Source organism: Phaenicophaeus curvirostris, chromosome 18 (genome assembly GCF_032191515.1).
Source record: "Phaenicophaeus curvirostris isolate KB17595 chromosome 18, BPBGC_Pcur_1.0, whole genome shotgun sequence".
Taxonomy (NCBI): Eukaryota; Metazoa; Chordata; class Aves; order Cuculiformes; family Cuculidae; genus Phaenicophaeus; species Phaenicophaeus curvirostris.
In genome coordinates, this window is record NC_091409.1 from 5,781,066 (window position 1) to 5,798,282 (window position 17,217).

The following is a 17,217-nucleotide window of genomic DNA, read 5'->3' on the forward strand; positions in this document are numbered from 1 at the left end:
TTTGGGTGATCATCTAATAGAATTATAGAATAGGTTGGGTTGGAAGGGACCTTAAAGATGATTTAATGGATTCATAGAATGGTTGGGTTGGAAGGGACCTAAAAGATGATTTAATAGAATTATAGAATGGTTTGGGTCTGAAGGGACGTTGACCTTCTAATAGAACGGCTTGGGTTAGCACTCAAGTGTTAACATCTAATATGTATATTCGTTATGTTACACAATTCTATTTTGAACACAAAATTGCTTGTTTCCTTTCCACATCCATCATTAGGATGAGGAAGCCCTTCAGGTAATCCTTAAAACCCACGAATCCTCCCTCTCCCATCTCCCTGTCCTTGTTTCATCACGTTTGCACCCTTGAGCCGACAAACCACTGGGTTCATCACTTCCTTAAGAGCAAGCGGCTGTGTCCCTGAGGGGGATGTTTATAGCGAATATGAAACGCTGCATCTCTGGGCAGACATTGGGGTGTTTGTGGAAGATGCCAAGGGTCTGCGGCTCTGGAATCGGGATGTTTATAGCACACGGAGGAGGCAAACGAGGCGCAGGGCACATCCTCCTCGTCCCCTCAGGTAATGGCGCCCGCTCTGTGAGGCGAGGCAGCGCCCGCCCTCGGGCGGAGGCGCTTCCCGCGCTTTCCGCACAGGGGCGGGGCCAGGCTGGGCTCCCATTGGCCGGCAGCGGAGTGGGGCGGGGCTGAGCTGGGCTCCCATTGGTCAAAGGCGGGGCCGGGCTGGGCGAAGCTGTGCTCCCATTGGCCGGTCCGGGCCCCTGGGGGCGGGGCTAAGATGAGTGGGCTGGGCTCCCATTGGCCGGGGCGGGGCCGGTCCGGGCTCCCAGAGGCGGGGCTGCGGCTGCGCGCCGGGCGCTCCCGCCATGCTGCGGGGCGGCTGGGCCGTGAGGGCTCTGCCGGCGGCTGCCCGCCTCTCCCGACCCCTTCTTCTCCTCCTCCTCCTCCGCCCGGGCCCCCCTCAGCTGCCCTTCTCCACCAGCTGCGCCAGGGGCGCGAAGAACAGGCGGCTGAGGCAGAAAAGGGTCATTTCGGAGAGGAAACTGGTGAGCCCCGCCATGAAGAAGGCACCCCCTGTGCCCCTGTCCTCACGGCCACCCCGAGGCCACCAGCCTGCGGTGTCGCAGCTCCCCCCACCCCGGGCTGGGTTCTGCCCAGGGAGCTCCGAAAAAGCCTCGGGTAGCCCTAAAGCGACAAGTGTTGCATTGTTTCTCACTGACTTTAAAGCCTTACTTAGCAGTGAGCTGCCTGACGGGCTGCCCAGGGAGAGGGCTGAGTCCCCATCCCTGAAGGGCTTTAAACGATGAGGTGCTCAGGGGTGCTTTAGTGGTAGGCAGGTACAACTGGACTCAATGATTTTAAAGGTCTTTTCCAACCAAGTGATTCTGTGATTCTAACGGGCAGTGGTTTGTATCCAACTCCCCCTGCTATGGGCAGGGACACCGCCCACTGGATCAGGGGCTCCGAGCCCCATCCAACCTGGCCTCGAACACCTCCAGGGATGGGGCAGCCACGTCTTCCCTGGGCAACCTGCGCCAGGGCTTCACCGCTCTCATAGTGAAGTAATTCCTCCTTATGTCAAGTCTAAATCTGCCCCCTCCAGTTTATACCCATTGCCCCTAGTCCTATAAGCCTTTGTAAACAGTCCCTCCCCAGCTTTCCTGTAGCCCCTTCGGGTACTGGAAGGTCACTATAAGGTCTTCTCAGAGCCTTCTCCAGGTTGAACAATGCTAACTCTCTCAGCCTGTCCTTGTATGGGAGGTTGCTCCAGCTCTCTGATCATCCTTGTAGCTTCCTCTGGACATGTTCCAGCAGCTCCATCTCCTTCTTATGTTGAGGGTTTCAGAACTCGACACAACACTCCAGATGAGGTTTCGAAAGAGAGGAATCTAGAGGCAGAATCCCCTCCCTCGTCCTGCTGGCCCCACTTATTTTGGTGCAGCCCAGGATACGGTTGGCCTTATGGGCTGCAGGTGCACATTGCCGGCTCACGTCGAGCTTCTCATCAGCCAGCTCCCCAAGTCCTTCTTGGCAGGGCTGCTCTCAATCATCCATCCTGTATTGAAACCGTGGATTGCCCTGACCCAGGCGCAGGACCTTGCGCTTGGCCTTGTTGAACCTCATGAGGTTCACACAGGCCCACTTCTCCAGCTTGTCCAGGTCCCTCTGAATGACATCCCATTATCTAATAGAATCAGAGAATGGTTTGGGTTTGAAGGGACCTTGATCTTCTGATAGAATGGTTTGAGTTAATACTCAAGTGTTCACATCTAATACCTGCAGAGTCCTGGAACAACATCCTTGTATTCTTTTTATTTTAATCATGGATCTGTATAAAATCTTCTTTCCCAGTGATCACTGTATCGCTTCCCGCTACTTTCCTGTCTTGCCATGTGGTGGTGCCAAATGTGTTTCTAAAAGGCTTTTTAAGAAAAAACTGGTCGCACTACAACGTCAATTATCATGAGTTAGGGTGGGGGTTTTTTTAGGTATTTATCTTTGTGTCATAATACTAATCAGACTTTTTGTCCTTTGAAGGCCATTTGGGCTGTTAAAGTTACCTGTTTTGCTTGTTCTCCTTATCAAGACCCTTAGTAATTGACTCAGTTTGAATGCTGCCACAATCAAGGTCATGCTTTGTTTTCCATGTCCCTATGGAAACAATTTCTCCTGTCTGTAGGAATATACCTTCCCCTCTAGGATTTCAGCCTGCTCCTGGAGACTGGTGAATATCATCTAACCTACTTTGCAGGCAGAAAAGCTGAAACATAGTGCAGCATAATTAGTTTGCCAGAAGTCAGATATTAAATTAATAACAGAAATAGGGACAAGATCTGTGATTCTCTTTACACTGTATCTTTTTTACCCCGTGAGTGACTGTTTGTGGCTATATTGAGATTTCTTCTGCTTATTTTGTTTGCAAATGCTTTGTATTCTTTGTCTTTAATACTTGTCTTCATTCTTAGAAGACTGAAGTTTGCCTTAATTTCATCACCTGATACAGAAAGCATTAATCAGTGTGAGAATATCCCTTCCACACAGGCAGTATGTTATTTTTGCCCATTTCAGTTCAATTTAAAGAAATAAAAAGTTTATGTGTATAATTTTTTTACATTTTTATTTTTATGATTAGGGACACACTTGCTGAGTGATTTTGGTTTAGAGTGTGGTAGATGTCTTCAGTTACCCATCAGCATTGTATAATTGTACTAAAAGGATATTTTTCCTGTTCTTAGTACCCTTAATGTGAATTTTGTATTTATGGTATTTGAGTTGCTGCATTCAGTTATATTGTTGTAGCCTCAGGTGTGCAGTTTTAAGGAGATTCTTAAAAATACTTGAAAAAGGAGATATTTTTTTTCTTTATTATGCTTACTATGCTGTGTTTAGTTGATCTGTGAATAGCAGCAGTTCTGACTACCATGGTGGGGGGTTGGTATTAGATGATCTTTAAGGTGCCTTCCAACTCAAACCATTCTATGATTCTACGACTACTTTTAACTGTTGAGTGGAACTATCAAGACTGAAAATAGCAGTTGGTAAGTTCTGCAGAACAATCATCTTGTTGTAAGATGGCTCTGATAAACTGTACTTAAGGGATACAAACCCCATCCTTGTTACAGACACGCTATTTTGTGGATCACCGGAAAGTGCGTGTGGTTGGAGGACGAGGAGGAGAAGGAGGTCATTCTTTTTATAGTGAACCCAGAAAAATATTTGGAGGTCCTGATGGTGGCAATGGAGGTGACGGAGGTCACGTCATTTTGAAAGGTAAAAATTGCTCAATCCGTTCCCTTTCATGTTGTATTATCGCTTAGCACTCCACCCCCCCAGTGAAAACAACACTACGGTGTGGTAGTGAATGGTAAATGTAAACGTCAAAAATGTTAAAATTATTATTTCTGTACAAGATGTCTTTGCTTTTTAAGCTTTGTTTTGAGCTAAATAACAGCTAAATTAAAAGAATGTGTTTAAGATACGTGTATTTTGCTTTACAGCCGACCGGCAAATGAAATCACTTTCTTCAGTCCTCCCCTTCTATCAGGGTTCTCATGGAGAGAGAGGAGGAAGAAAAAACTGTTATGGAGCTAATGGTGCCTATGTGTATGTTAAAGTAAGTAAATGTGGAGGAATGATTTTCAACAAATCTGAAACTAGCTGATAAAGGTTCTGCTGAAGACAGCTCAGCAGCAGACTTTGAGCTTCAGTGTAACGCTTGCATCTCTCTTCGTTTTAAGGTCCCTGTAGGTACTTTGGTTAAGGAGGATGGGAAAGTTGTGGCTGACCTCACTCAACATGGTGAAGAGTATGTGGCAGCTTATGGAGGAGCTGGAGGGAAGGGTAATCGCTTTTTCCTTTCCAATGAAAACCGAGCTCCAATGTTATTTACTCCAGGAGAGCCAGGTCAGGAAAGAGTCCTCCATCTGGAACTCAAGACAACCGCTCATGCGGGATTGGTGAGTGTCACTGTGGCTCTTCAGCTTCCTTATTGTTGTAGAGTGACACTTGACGGACCAAAGAAATAATGTTTATAACATTTTTGTTAGCGTTTTTGCTTACTTGGCTAGATGCAACTTGATGCTTTCTTGCTGTTATTTGGTAGAAAGGTGTCCAAAGTTATTTGCAGAGCTGTCACTCTCTTGCTACTTGATGTCATCCTGCTTTCGCTAAAATCAAATCTATACATAGAAAAGCAGTGTGCAAGATTGATCAGTGATTAACAGCCACAGAAGAATTTAGCATCTGATCTACTTTCATCTGAGGATTTTTGACCATCTGTGTATCGTGTATCCATTGTAGGATAACCCAGAGTAACTTCATTTCTGGGACAGGTTTGTTTAAATTCTTGCCTTCTCCCCAGAACACCAAGTTTCAGTTTAATTCTTTGATGTTGAGACTATGAAGACCTGCAAAATCCCAGACTTTTAGGCATTCTGGTTACTTGGAGGCCAAACTATGTTACTGAATCAAGAGACAAAGCCAGTTCTGAATTATTTGGGAAAACGATAAATCACAGTTAGAAAACATAGATAGAATGGGATGTGCAGGACAGTGTGTCATAATGTTATTTGAGGTAAAAATATCTTATAGTATATACCCTTTTGGCTCTGAATGAAGTAAATAGTTAAGATAACACAAAGAAAGTTAAAGGGGATCCTTCTATGTTTGATCCTTTTAATGTTTTTGAGGAGATACACATATAAATAAAACAGGGTTTAGGAAAAACAATATGGGGAAACCAGGATGCTTTTCACAACTCGGTATGCAAAATTAATGTTCTTATGTTCATACCAGAAGAACGTCAGCAAAAGCTTATGTGTTTTTTTATTGGGATTGACCTAGAACTGTTGCTGTAACAAGTGTTTGTATTCCAGGTGGGCTTTCCCAATGCTGGCAAGTCATCGCTTTTGAGAGCAATCTCCAGGGCAAAGCCAGCAGTGGCTGCCTACCCATTCACAACCCTAAATCCCCATGTCGGCATTGTCCACTATCAAGACTATGAACAGGTGGCAGGTAAGAATTGCGGTACATCCTGTGTACCTTGGTAGCAATTTGTGTCACTTGGATTACTCTTTGAAATGCTGCAGAAATAGAATTCTTGCTAGTTCTGAAGACTATCAAACAAAACAATACTGAAAGCCCATTTCACATTTGCTTATATGTGCCCCTAATGCCAAACTAGCAATGTGTATTCTGCCTTTACTGGAATTATCTAATTTTAGGTGTTTTTAAAAGGTATTGTCGACCAAACTTAACATGAAGTAGGCTTTAATATTGATGCATTGAGGTGTAATTCTGAAAGTATTTGCGCTGGCCAGTAAATGATAGGGCTTCTTTTGTTTGTTTTCTTGGATGTGTTGGATTCACTGTGAAATTTTTCTCATTGTAGTTGCTGATATTCCTGGCCTAATAAAAGGTGCTCATCAAAACAGGGGCCTCGGGATGGCCTTCCTAAGGCACATTGAACGCTGCCGCTTTTTGTTGTACGTGGTGGATCTCTCTGTGTCTCAGCCATGGATCCAGCTGCAAGACTTAAAATATGAACTGGAACAATATAAAAAAGGATTGTCTGAGAGGCCTTGTGTTGTCATCGGGAATAAGATCGACCTTACTGAGTCCAGGATCAACCTGCCACTCCTTAAAGAACAGATAGATGAGCGGGTCATTGCATTGTCTGCGTTGACAGGTGACAACCTAGAGGAACTGTTTTCACATTTGAGAGAACTGTATGACACTTACGTGAAGACAGAACAGGCATGAGGGCAAAGCCTGGTCGAATGATAGGAACCAGAACTGCTGTGCCCTGTACTGGAAGGAGGAAAAAAATCATGATTTGATTAGATTGCAGCTGTGGGGTTTTGTTCTAGGTTGTTTTTTCTTAAATGCAAGGAGCACAGTGTGTGGCTTGTTGCTGGACTGCTGCATTGGAGAGATGCGTTTGTTTGTTCACCTTTGAGATGTCTCAGGTGTTTCACAACAAAGTTGGAGGATTGTAGTCATAATGGGTGCTGAGTTGGAAACCTGGATCTTGTTTGGCATTAAGTAGTTAATTATCAAATGAAGAGAATGCTTTGGAGTAGAAATGACTGAAATTCAGGATGCTGGATTGCTTCCTAAATTGGAGTGACTTCTCAATTTTCACTGCTCAAAAATTAAAAAATAAAAACAAGGTGATCCCATGTTTCTCTATTTATACACCACAACCACTTTCAATCATCTTCTCTTAAACTTTTCTCCTGTTGAGCTTTGTTTTTTTTTTTCCTCAGAGGAGGCACAGCTGCTCAGTGGTTAAGCTTTGTTAGCTTACAAATAAGGATTTAATTATGTTTATACTAACATTGACTATTTTCTGGGAATTACTTGGTCTGAAAAAAATCAGCTGTAGCCTCTGCTTCCTTCTGTACACTACAGAGAAGGTGATAGTTCTCTCTGCTTCTGTCACTTTACTCGCATTGTTTAAATTAATCTCTAATGCCTCTGAATGATGCATCTTTAAAAGGCTGGTTTTCTCGCACTCCATAAGTGATGGATTTATTCCCTGACTGCCTATAGCCGGAAAGCGGCAGTCGTGTTCCATCTCTAAATTAAAGCTCAACTCATGCTCTCTCAGTGGAGATCAGCTCTGTGATGATTGTTATGCATTAGCACCAACTTTGCCTGTGTAAGGAAGAAGGTGCCTACCCTTTCTTATTCTCAAGAGCAGCAGGTTTTTGTTCTGAATAAGTGCAAGGTCAACTCAAATGCCTGAGTTATTAAATAAAGATATGGGCAAATCAGGTAACTGCCTCTCCTAATTTCACATCCTGAATTCTCCTCTGTGTCTAGGTGTGGAAAGTAATCTAGGCATTATAAGCAGTGATATTGGTATAAGTATAGCCATGAAAAAATTAAATATTAAATCCCAAAGTGGCTCTCATGTTTTGTTTCATATTTGCTTCATCCCTGGGATTTACCAAACTGTGGAAGGTAGAAGCCAATACTCAGTTCTGTCCTTCTGTTTTGTTTTGTGCAGCATTTCTAGGCTTCGCTGCTGGTTTTCCTTCTATTTCTACATGTTTTTCAGCCGCATTTAATAAAACCAGGAGGAGATTGCATGAACACAAAAGATAGTGCAGCTATTTTGCAGAACATTTGATACCAACAAATACTGTGCGCTCTCTCTGTATTTTATTACAGTATTTGGCAGTCTTTGAGAATGATAGAGGCTCTTTCAAAAGCCTCTGCACTCACAGGAGCTTTCCCATTTACCTCCTAGTGCTGGTGCAACCTCAGTTCTTGGAGTGGAGAGTAGTTTGTGTACTGATGTGCAAAAAGCACAGCAGGTCTCTAGGTAGCTTAACAGAATGTCCTATTGATCATATAATTGGTTTCTTTGTTCTTAACACTTCAGCCCTTTCTTCAGAGGTGACAGCACCAAGTTCCTAATCACATGCTTGTAGGGTTCAAAGAGGCTGCACAGAAGCACCTACTCCTTCATCTGTCGATGAAAAGTGCCAAATAGCTTTAGTGTTGGAACAACTCTTTGTAGGAGCTTAGACTTACTGTAATCAATACACATCTGTACCAAACAGAGCAACCTTGTGCTGGAGGTCCCCGTGTTAGTGCCAAACCCATGGAGCGGCTGTGCCGCTCAGCATAGCGTGGAGTTCATAGCTTGAGTTGCATTTCCTCACAGTGCTCCTTTAGTCTTGGCATGAGGATCCTCTTGCGTCCTGTACTAATTATGAGGCACAGAACTGACAAGTCACCGCTGGTTCTCCTGAAAATAAGGTATTTACAAAGGAAACTTGTTTTACTTGTAGGGACAGAGTGAAGAAATAATCAAAAGAGGGAATGATGTATTGTTTCAAAGAAGGCCGATGTGCTACTGGATTTCTTGCCACTTTTTCTGACTCGGGGTGGGCTGGGCGTGCTTGGTTTGGTTTAGGTTTTGGAGGGGGTTTGGTGGCTTTCTTCTACATGTCATCCTTAACTGGCTTTTGCTTTTCTCTGCTTAAACCTTTGATGTTCTTCATTTTCAAGTTGACGAGTGGAAAGGGATGGGGGGAGTTTATTTCTCATTCTGACAATAAGACTTATTTTAATGTGAATTGAAGTCCAGTCTATTCTATATTCTCAGAGAAGTCTGAGCCTTAATTCTGTTTAACACCTTGCAGTTCTAGAACTCATCTTTTTAAAACATGTTTTAGTACATGTTTACAATAGTATTTTAGTACCAGTTCTGGGATTTTTTTTAATATTTATTTGCCAGCCTCTTCCCCTTTGTAAGTTCTTGCAAAGTGTGGGTGGTATCAATTGAAGAGAAAAAGAAAACATAACGTTAGTATACAAACAACCACTGAAAAGGACCATACTCTTTAAGAATATGGGTGTTGAGGACTCATTGCAGTACTTTAAAACATTGAATCGATGTGTTTAAGTATGCTATATTTTGCAATCTGCTTTGCTTAGATGGTTTTGTATAGCACTTTTCTGGATTACATAATGTTTTTAAAGATGAATCAGGATGTGTTTACAATGACCTGAACTGACAGCTATAACAATGAGACCCTTGCTGAACTTGCAGTGGTTCAGCTCTGCGGCAGCAGCGTGCTGGGAGGTGAGCGAGCTCTTCCACCACCCTGCTTCCAGCACTGGGGAGACCACATGGAGGGCACCACGGGCCAGGAGAGTGAGACATGGCAGCAGATACTTTATAACATCTGCACGGATTTGCTCTGACAAGACGTTTGCTTGGAGATGGGATGTTAAAGTAGGGGTAGGTCACCAGTTGCTGAAGTGCAATGAGAAGTGAAGTCTTCCAGGAGCATCAGAACTCACTTGGTTTCTTTATTGCAAGGGCAATGTCTTTCACTGTGTATGTGCATGCATTAAGCCTCTTCACAATGATTTTTATTGTGAGTTTGTGGTAAGTGAATGGGGCTCTATGACTTGAACATGTTTAGAAACTCGTAACCTGTTGTTTTTAAATATTGATCTCAATTATAGGAACCAGAGATGCTAATGCTAACAGAACAGGACCTTGGCACAGTTTGTACAACCTACTGGATACAGAACACCGATCGAAATTCTTTGCTGCCTTGTCTTTCACAGGATATTGCTAACTGGTCTCACTGGCCAGTGCCTGCAATATAAGGTTAATTATGAGACCACAGGTCAGGTGTGTTGCAGCTTTAATGAGTTATTAGCTGGATGGCAGGTGGAACATAAATAGTGAGCAGAGGGGCTGGAATGGTAACATCATGGGTGAACTGTTAACTCTGCAAGGTAAATTTTTAACAATGAATGCATGCTTTGGCTTTATCATTGTGTAAAAATGGATTTTTACTAGCAGCAGGATTACCTTTACTTTGGGAACTCTTATTTCTGGGGATACTGCAGCCTATGATCCGGTGGGTCTCTTCCAACCTGGTGATTCTATGATTCTATGATCTGGAGATTGTTGTCTTGCTTACAGGTTATAAGGTATCAATTTTTGGGGGAGAGGTAGAACATTGTACAGTGAGCATAAGTTTGGAGCTCAGCAGGTCCACAGCCCTGTTGTTCCTATTACGTCTTGGTTTTGGGCCACTTCCCTTAATAAGGAATTTCATCACCGTTTTGAAAAGGGGTTTGGTGCGAATTAAGACTTCATCCTGATAGTGCTAAACTTAGTCCCAGTATTGATGTGTGCCTGGCCTTTAAACAACAGCTTTGTTTACTACTGTTTGTCTTCCATACTGCAGTTGCCAGTGCTATTCCTTGATAACAAGTTTCCTTGCCTTGTTAAACAGGAATGAATTGACATGCACTAGAGGTCTGGAAAGACTGAAGTTATTAATATTTGGAGGGGAGGTTAAGTATGTGTGCCAGTAATGAGAAGGGATGGGTTTGCAACTCTTGATAATAGAACAAACCTGCCTTCAGCCTGCACTCCTGATTTTTCTCTGTGCGGTTCTGAAATTTATTATGTGGTGTGTGCCCATTTTTCTGAGCCATAAGACATAGCTGGTAGAACAAAGGCAGGGAGATTTTTATCAGCCTTGTTTTAATATTGAGATTGTGTTTGTCCTTCATTTTCCCACTCCTCTTTACTGATTGAGATAGAATTGTCCAAGGAGGCCTTAACTGCTCTGATTTCTTATCCACAAGGGTTGGGTTTTTTTTCCTCCTCTGACCTTGTTTATATGAAATATCACTTTGACTCCTCAAAGTGCGCATTCCTTGGTTAAGCTCTATTCTTTGCTTATTGCTATGCTGTTTTGTCACCAAGTATTGATTATCTATGCATTTCCTGAATGATGACTGAAGACAAAAGACTAGCTGTACTACTAAACCATATAATTATGGTTTAATAACTAACTCATATCTGCGTGCTCAATTGCAGTAAGAAGCAATAGGTATGGCTGGTGATGTTATTACAATCCATTTTATTCTGGTAATGTTCCGTTAATTTTAATTGAAGTCACAATGGTGACCCAGTCCCAGGTTATTTGTTTTTTTTTTTAACCTGAATACAGCATTGCAGTATACTCAAATGCTGTTATTTTATCTCATGGTTATTGGGTAAAATAAAACCTAAAGCATGAAGACCCTTGTGCTTATTCACACATGCTGAAAATGTTTCATCAGACAACAACCTTTTAAAATGCCTGCTTTAGACATGCACTTAGATCCTGAGTTATGGAGACTGATTGAAAAACAAGTCTAAAAACTAACTGTAGAACAAATTATCTTTTGTTATTCAAATCCTCAGTGGGTGCCTTTTGGTCTCTGTAACTGGAGAAGTCGATGGTCTGTACATGAAAGTTAATGTATTAGAAAACTTCTATGGTCTGGGATCAGTTTTAGCATATGGAAAAGCTTGGTCATAGTTTTAAAGATTTCTTATTTGAATCTTGACATTTGGTTCCTCGTCCTTAACTACCATGGAGATTGGAACATCACTGGTATCCAAAGACATGAATTCCCACCCAGCGCTTCCTTTGTACCCACACTAATCATCCCTTGATAGAAGTTAGCTATTCACTGTCTAAATCCAGATAAACTAATCTTCCACTGAAAGTGGAAAATACTTCTGAAGAAAAATATTTGCATGAGGCAATGTAATTACCAAAACACTGGTTGTTAAGAAGACATCTGTGACATTGCAGATGAAGTATCCATATTTGATTATCTTATTCATGAAATCATACTGGTTTGTAGCTACTCATTTCCTGTTGTTTTCCTCTGTTACAAATCAGGAGGATGAGTTTGGGCAGCTGGTTTGCTTTGTCCAGACAGGACACACATTCATCACATTTAAAAAATAACCTGGTAAAAGGTCACTGTATTAAAACAACATTTTTTTAACTGCGTTATTTTAGAAAAATTTTATTTTCTTTGTTTTCCCCACCCCCACACCAGACATGCAATGGCAGTTTAAAACAGTAATTCAAACAAACAATTATAGGGACAGCAGCTCTGCCTGGAAAAACAAAAGCTGGTAACATTTAATAACATCAATGCCAGCAGCTTGCCCATCTGTACTGCAGGTTAAGTCCTGTGCTGGCTGTGCAAGGTCCTCCTGCAGCTAGAGACGTAAAAAATGTGTTTTATTTCTGTAAGCTAACTCGTTTCTTTCTATATAAACTGAAATGTTCCAGCAGCATTACCTATTTTATTGCTATTAGGAAAATGGCTTTGAGGGATGAAAACTTCATATGTTTTACAACGCTATACATATTAATATGACAATATCTTATGTTTGGGAGTGAAATATTAACTTTTCATGGTAGGAAGTGAATCATAGGAGGCTGAGGTCCAAATCTCGTCAATCTAGTTTCAACCTACAAGTCTTTTTTTCTCTCCTTTCCCTCTCCCCTCACCCCAGGGCGGGTGGTGGGGAGGAAGGGAATTGGGAGCCCAACTGCTCTGTTTTAGCTGCTGAAATTGGCTGGGCTGGGGCTTAGGGTGGTGCCTCATATCCATGCTCCACAAAGTCCTCCAGGATCCATTTTACCTCTTCTTGGCGCTGCATTTCGAAGCCTTCTGGAAACCAACTCTTTCTTAGCTCCTCTTTCGTAGCTCCTGGTTTTGGGGTTTTTTTTTGAAGGTGTTCAGTGATTTTATTTTCAGCAGTAAATAAAACTTGATTTGTAGATGAATAACAAAAATTGCCATGTGAAATATGTACAGTTTATTAACTGGTGCTGCTAATTAATGTAAATTATCACTAATTAAGTGTTCTAAAGATAGTGGTTTTTTAAATGCTTATTAAATGTACTGAAGGGGCTTATGAATCTGATGACAGAGAATGGTTCTAGAATTGGATATTAAGACTAAATTAAGTTAGTGCTACTGAAGTTAATTTCCTAATGTATTTAGTCTGGAACAAACTCGATAATGTTTTTACTAACCAGCTCACTTGATGAATGAGTGCACAGTTGGAAATTTGCTTTTAGTGAATATTCAAGCTAAAAAAGTGCTATATTCCCACTTTCATGCCAGTAAAGATGAGTGCTGATATATTAATGGAGAAAATCATTGCAGAGGGTCACAAATGTACTTGAATAAAGAAAGGTATTGCTCCGATTTTCTCAGAAACCATTTTATGCTTGTTCTTATCTTTGAGAGTTAATAGATCTGTTTTTCTAAGGCAGTTTGGTAGATCTTGTTGGCACACAATGACCTCTTCAAAGAGAAGTTGCGTGCAGGCTAACCCAAGCACATGGTTTGTGTTGCTTTGGTGCGGAGGAGGCATTTCTTCTGTTGTATTACCTGCTGATTTGATAATTGCCATGCCATGGCTGTGGGTGATTAATATTGATTAGAAATTTTCCCTCTTTACAAATTGTGGTAGAGAGGCACTCTACTAAAGTGATGCAGAGGTGGCATTCAGTGAATTAATTGCTGAGGTGAAAATGTGGTGATTAAATTGATCACGATGACCTTAAACAGTTGATTTCCCAGTTCTTAGTGTTCTGTTCAGGACTTCAGCTGGGGCAGCCTCTCAAGAGAGCGATGGAGGAAGGATGAATTTCTGTTTCTACAAAGGATTTTATTGTAAACCCCGTGTTCTCAGAAACAATTTTTGAGCAGATCACTTTGAAACAGAGATCAGGAGCATGTGGGGTTTTGGAGAGGAATTTCTAAGGGATTTCAGCTTTTTATCTTTCTGAAATAGATGAGCTGTTCTGTATACTTCAGTCTGTATGAGTTCTTCCCAGTGAGACCTTCAGAAAGGAGTTGTTGGGCATTTTCCTCCTTTGCTGAGGTTTTAATTGACTTGTTGCTGTATACTTGCAATGACAATAATCCATGCATGTTTGAGTTCGGTCTTTCCTTTGCTCTGTAAACAGCTGGATGTCAGCATTCTTCTCTCTGTGTAGTCCTATAGAGTACTTTGTGACCTTCGTATAGATTAACAATAGCAACAAAGGATCTTCTTACTTGTTACTTGCATGAAAGCTCTTGAGTAGCAGCTTGATTCCTGGTTCTCAGTGTGCTTAGCATAGGCTTCATGCAAGTATTATATTATTTTATCCCTCTATATTTTGAATACAAGCTGTATCACAGGTATTAAACATTCTTTAGCTATAATGGTCTATTAAATTTGTATTTCTTAGAGAGTAAATTATTTTCATAATGGCGAGTAATTGCTCTGCTTTGTCAATCCGTCATCGATTAATGGACACTTCAGGGTGTTCATGCACCCTCATATTCAAGGAATTATATATGCAACTCCCGTTATTGTTCGTTGTTCAATAAACAGCTTCTAATGACTAAAGCTGTGTGTGAGCTGTTACTTAATGGCTAAAAGATTTGCCAGAATTGTCATTGCCCTTCTGGCAGAGAGCTTGTTGTTTGTGAGTGCTTGGACGTATCTTGAATGAGATTAACTACTTTGCAATCAGTTTTTCTTCAGTGGTAATTGTGCTGCTAAATCCCAGGATATTGTGTTAAAATTTGTTCAAAAGTCAGTGTTGCATCACAGATGCATTTTTGTGCTTGAAAGAGCAGATGCCCAAGTTGTGGGCACAGTCTGCCTATAGAAACTGTTTATTCAGGATTGTGCATGTGCATGCACAGCAGGGACACTTGTGTTTGTACACACCCACCCTCCACAACTACCTACCCTTTCCTTCCATCTCTAATATAAAACCATTGTACATTATGGCAGGGGAGCCTAGGAATTATTGACAGGTATTAGATGTATAAGAAAAGCCTTTACAACACAACAAAAAGTCCTGCTTGGTACATCTGAGTAATTTAAAAAATAATTTCAGGTTATAGAATTTTACAAATGGAAAAATAATAGCCTTGTTCTTCCCCTATGGAAGTGCATGCATAGCTCTACCTATAATGTTTGGTAATTGGATTAAATATTAGTTCTCTTTTGTACCCAGACCATGCAAGCAGCTCATAAATTATAGAGTAAAAATGTGGGGCCTGTAAATACCTGGTAGTAAGTGATGCTCATGCATTTGGGACTACAGGAATAAACCATTGCTGATTTAATGAGCCATCAGCATTCCTGAGCTCACAACAGCAGGTTTAGGGATAAATCTGGGTTTTCTTGCCTTCGAGGTATGTACAAGTCTCTCTCTCCCAGGTAGCAGTCAGGTTTGTTAAAGTGAAGGAGACTAATCAGTTTTTATCTCAATGAAACGATGGCACCGGGTTGTCGATGATACCTTCCACCTTGCAGAATTCCTAGTTGCTTTTCTAAATCCTGTAATTCCTTGATCCCACAAATACAACTATATTGGCAAAAAAGTATGTTGTGCAATGGAAGGTAGGGAATTTAAGTCATGGCTAAGGGAATACCTAAGTGCTGCAAATTCCCTGCTGTGCAGAAGGGAATCTGTGTAATTTTGCATGAGAAAGGCTGAGTTTGTGGTGTTAGTAATACGAGAGATTACTAACTCATCCAGGGTACCTAGCAAAGTGGTTTTATTCTGGTCTGCAATTCCCACATCAGGAGTAAAGATGATAATTACTCCTTCTTGTGTCCCACCTGTTTGCAGAATGTAGAGGGTCTCTTTTCAGACTAGGTTTGTGCTGCAAAGTTGTCCTGGTGTCACTGCATGGTTATGAAAAATGAATCCTCCCTCATAGAAATCATTATTGTTAAACTTCTTTCTAAGAAGGATACAAACCTACTCTTTCCATCCTATTTCTGCTATGAAAATGAACGCTCATTTACAAACATGGAAGGAAAACCGTTAGCATTCTTTCAAATAAAAATAGCATCACATCTTCCCAATTTCAAAGCCCATCCGTCTCGGCAAATCTCATTAATTATCCCAGACAGGTGCTTTTCAACAAAAGCTCCTTCTTGCGTTTGCTCTTCTTCTCTAGCCTCCTACTTGAGCTAATGAAGCTTCAGAAATGTCTCTGGAACAATGGAGCAATTTATATAACTATAGGTTGGAGAGAACAAATAAGGAATGGTAATTGAGGAAGAGCCCTGAAGAGAGGCTGTGGGAGCAAAGTTCCTCTGTCTTTGTGGAGATCTCTCATTATTGGTGATTAGCAAGGAAGTATTACAGAGCCAAAAAGAAAGGAGCTGAGTTCTCTGACAGTTTATTGATATGCAGACTCTGCTCTATGAAAGGACCACAGACCTCATATGGCAGCCTTTACATCTTCGAGTTAGTGGCGTGTGAGTTTGTATTAAGAGAAGGGAACTGGCACTACCTCTGCACAGGTTTTATAGCAAGTCACTTAGCCTGTTTCTTTAAAAAACTCCTAGGCAGGACTTACAGCTGCAGAACTGTTTACTGATGCTCCCCGCATAAGCTGGATGCCTCTCCAGAAACAGAATTATAGAATCATGGAATGGTTTGAGTCAGAAGGGACCTTAAAGCCCACCCAGTTCCACCCCCTGCCATGGGCAGGGACACCTCCCACTGGATCATGTTGCTCAGAGCCCCATCCAACCTGGCCATAAACCCCTCCAGGGACGGGGCAGCCACAGCTTCTCTGGGCAACCTGGGCCAGTGCCTCCCCACTCTCACATCAAACAATTTCTTCCAAAGATCTCATCTCAGTCTCCCCTCTTTCAGCTTAAAACTGTTGCCCCTCATCCTATCCCCGCACTCCCTGTTCGAGAGCCCCTCCCCAGCTTTCCTGGAGCCCCTTTCAGTCCTGGAAAGTGCTCTAAGCTCTCCCTGGACATAAATTCCATGTGAGGTACTCTGGAAAAGAATCTGAGTTGGAAAGAATTAAGTGGTGTGCACTCACCTCACCCTTAATGTGCTCTCAGGAACCTGTTATTCAGAGGTAAGAGAAATTAATCTGTTCCAGGAGCTGCTTTTTTTTGCAAAATGTACAGGCTTTAACTGATTCTTCAGACAAATCCATAGAATTTTTGCTTTCTGGTGGATTTTATCATTTCCAGCAAGACTTGTTTATCATAAAACTTTCATATAAAGTTTCATTCAAGCTTCATATAAAAATACTTTATTGGGGTTTTCAGCAGGTAGCAGACACAAGGAAAGGTACAAGCAGGCTCAACAGTACATACTGTCAATTCTTAGTACACGTACTTCAAAGGGTGTCTGAACCCATACACAATGGTCCGACTGACCATGTCACAAGACAATAATATTTACACAAAACAAGACATCATTTAAAACCTGACTTTGGATGTCACTATTGATCTACACAACAAATGTCACTGGAATAAAGTTGGATAGCATTTTCTTTTTTTTCCTAGCAGCAGGTTGCTTACAACAGCT

The 17,217-nt window shown here is 41.7% G+C and overlaps 1 protein-coding gene across 1 annotated transcript; it reads left to right on the forward strand.

The window, feature by feature from the left end:
- Window positions 1–858: 858 nt before the first annotated feature.
- MTG2 (mitochondrial ribosome associated GTPase 2) lies at window positions 859–7,420 on the forward strand. The gene is made up of 6 exons (XM_069871869.1): window positions 859–1,059; window positions 3,637–3,784; window positions 4,012–4,127; window positions 4,252–4,470; window positions 5,389–5,527; window positions 5,904–7,420. Exons 1-6 carry the CDS (start codon window positions 880–882, stop codon window positions 6,272–6,274), a joined length of 1,173 nt encoding a protein of 390 aa, XP_069727970.1. The 5' UTR covers window positions 859–879; the 3' UTR covers window positions 6,275–7,420.
- Window positions 7,421–17,217: the final 9,797 nt, after the last annotated feature.

What these genes read in the sequence shown, in the direction of transcription:
- MTG2 (XM_069871869.1), top strand. Translation starts at nt 880, where the DNA reads ATGCTGCGGGGCGGCTGGGCCGTGAGGGCTCTGCCGGCGGCTGCCCGC. An exon ending in AGGTCACGTCATTTTGAAAG is followed by an intron (nt 3,785 to 4,011) that starts GTAAAAATTGCT and finishes TTTGCTTTACAG; the next exon opens with CCGACCGGCAAATGAAATCA. An exon ending in AGACTATGAACAGGTGGCAG is followed by an intron (nt 5,528 to 5,903) that starts GTAAGAATTGCG and finishes TTCTCATTGTAG; the next exon opens with TTGCTGATATTCCTGGCCTA.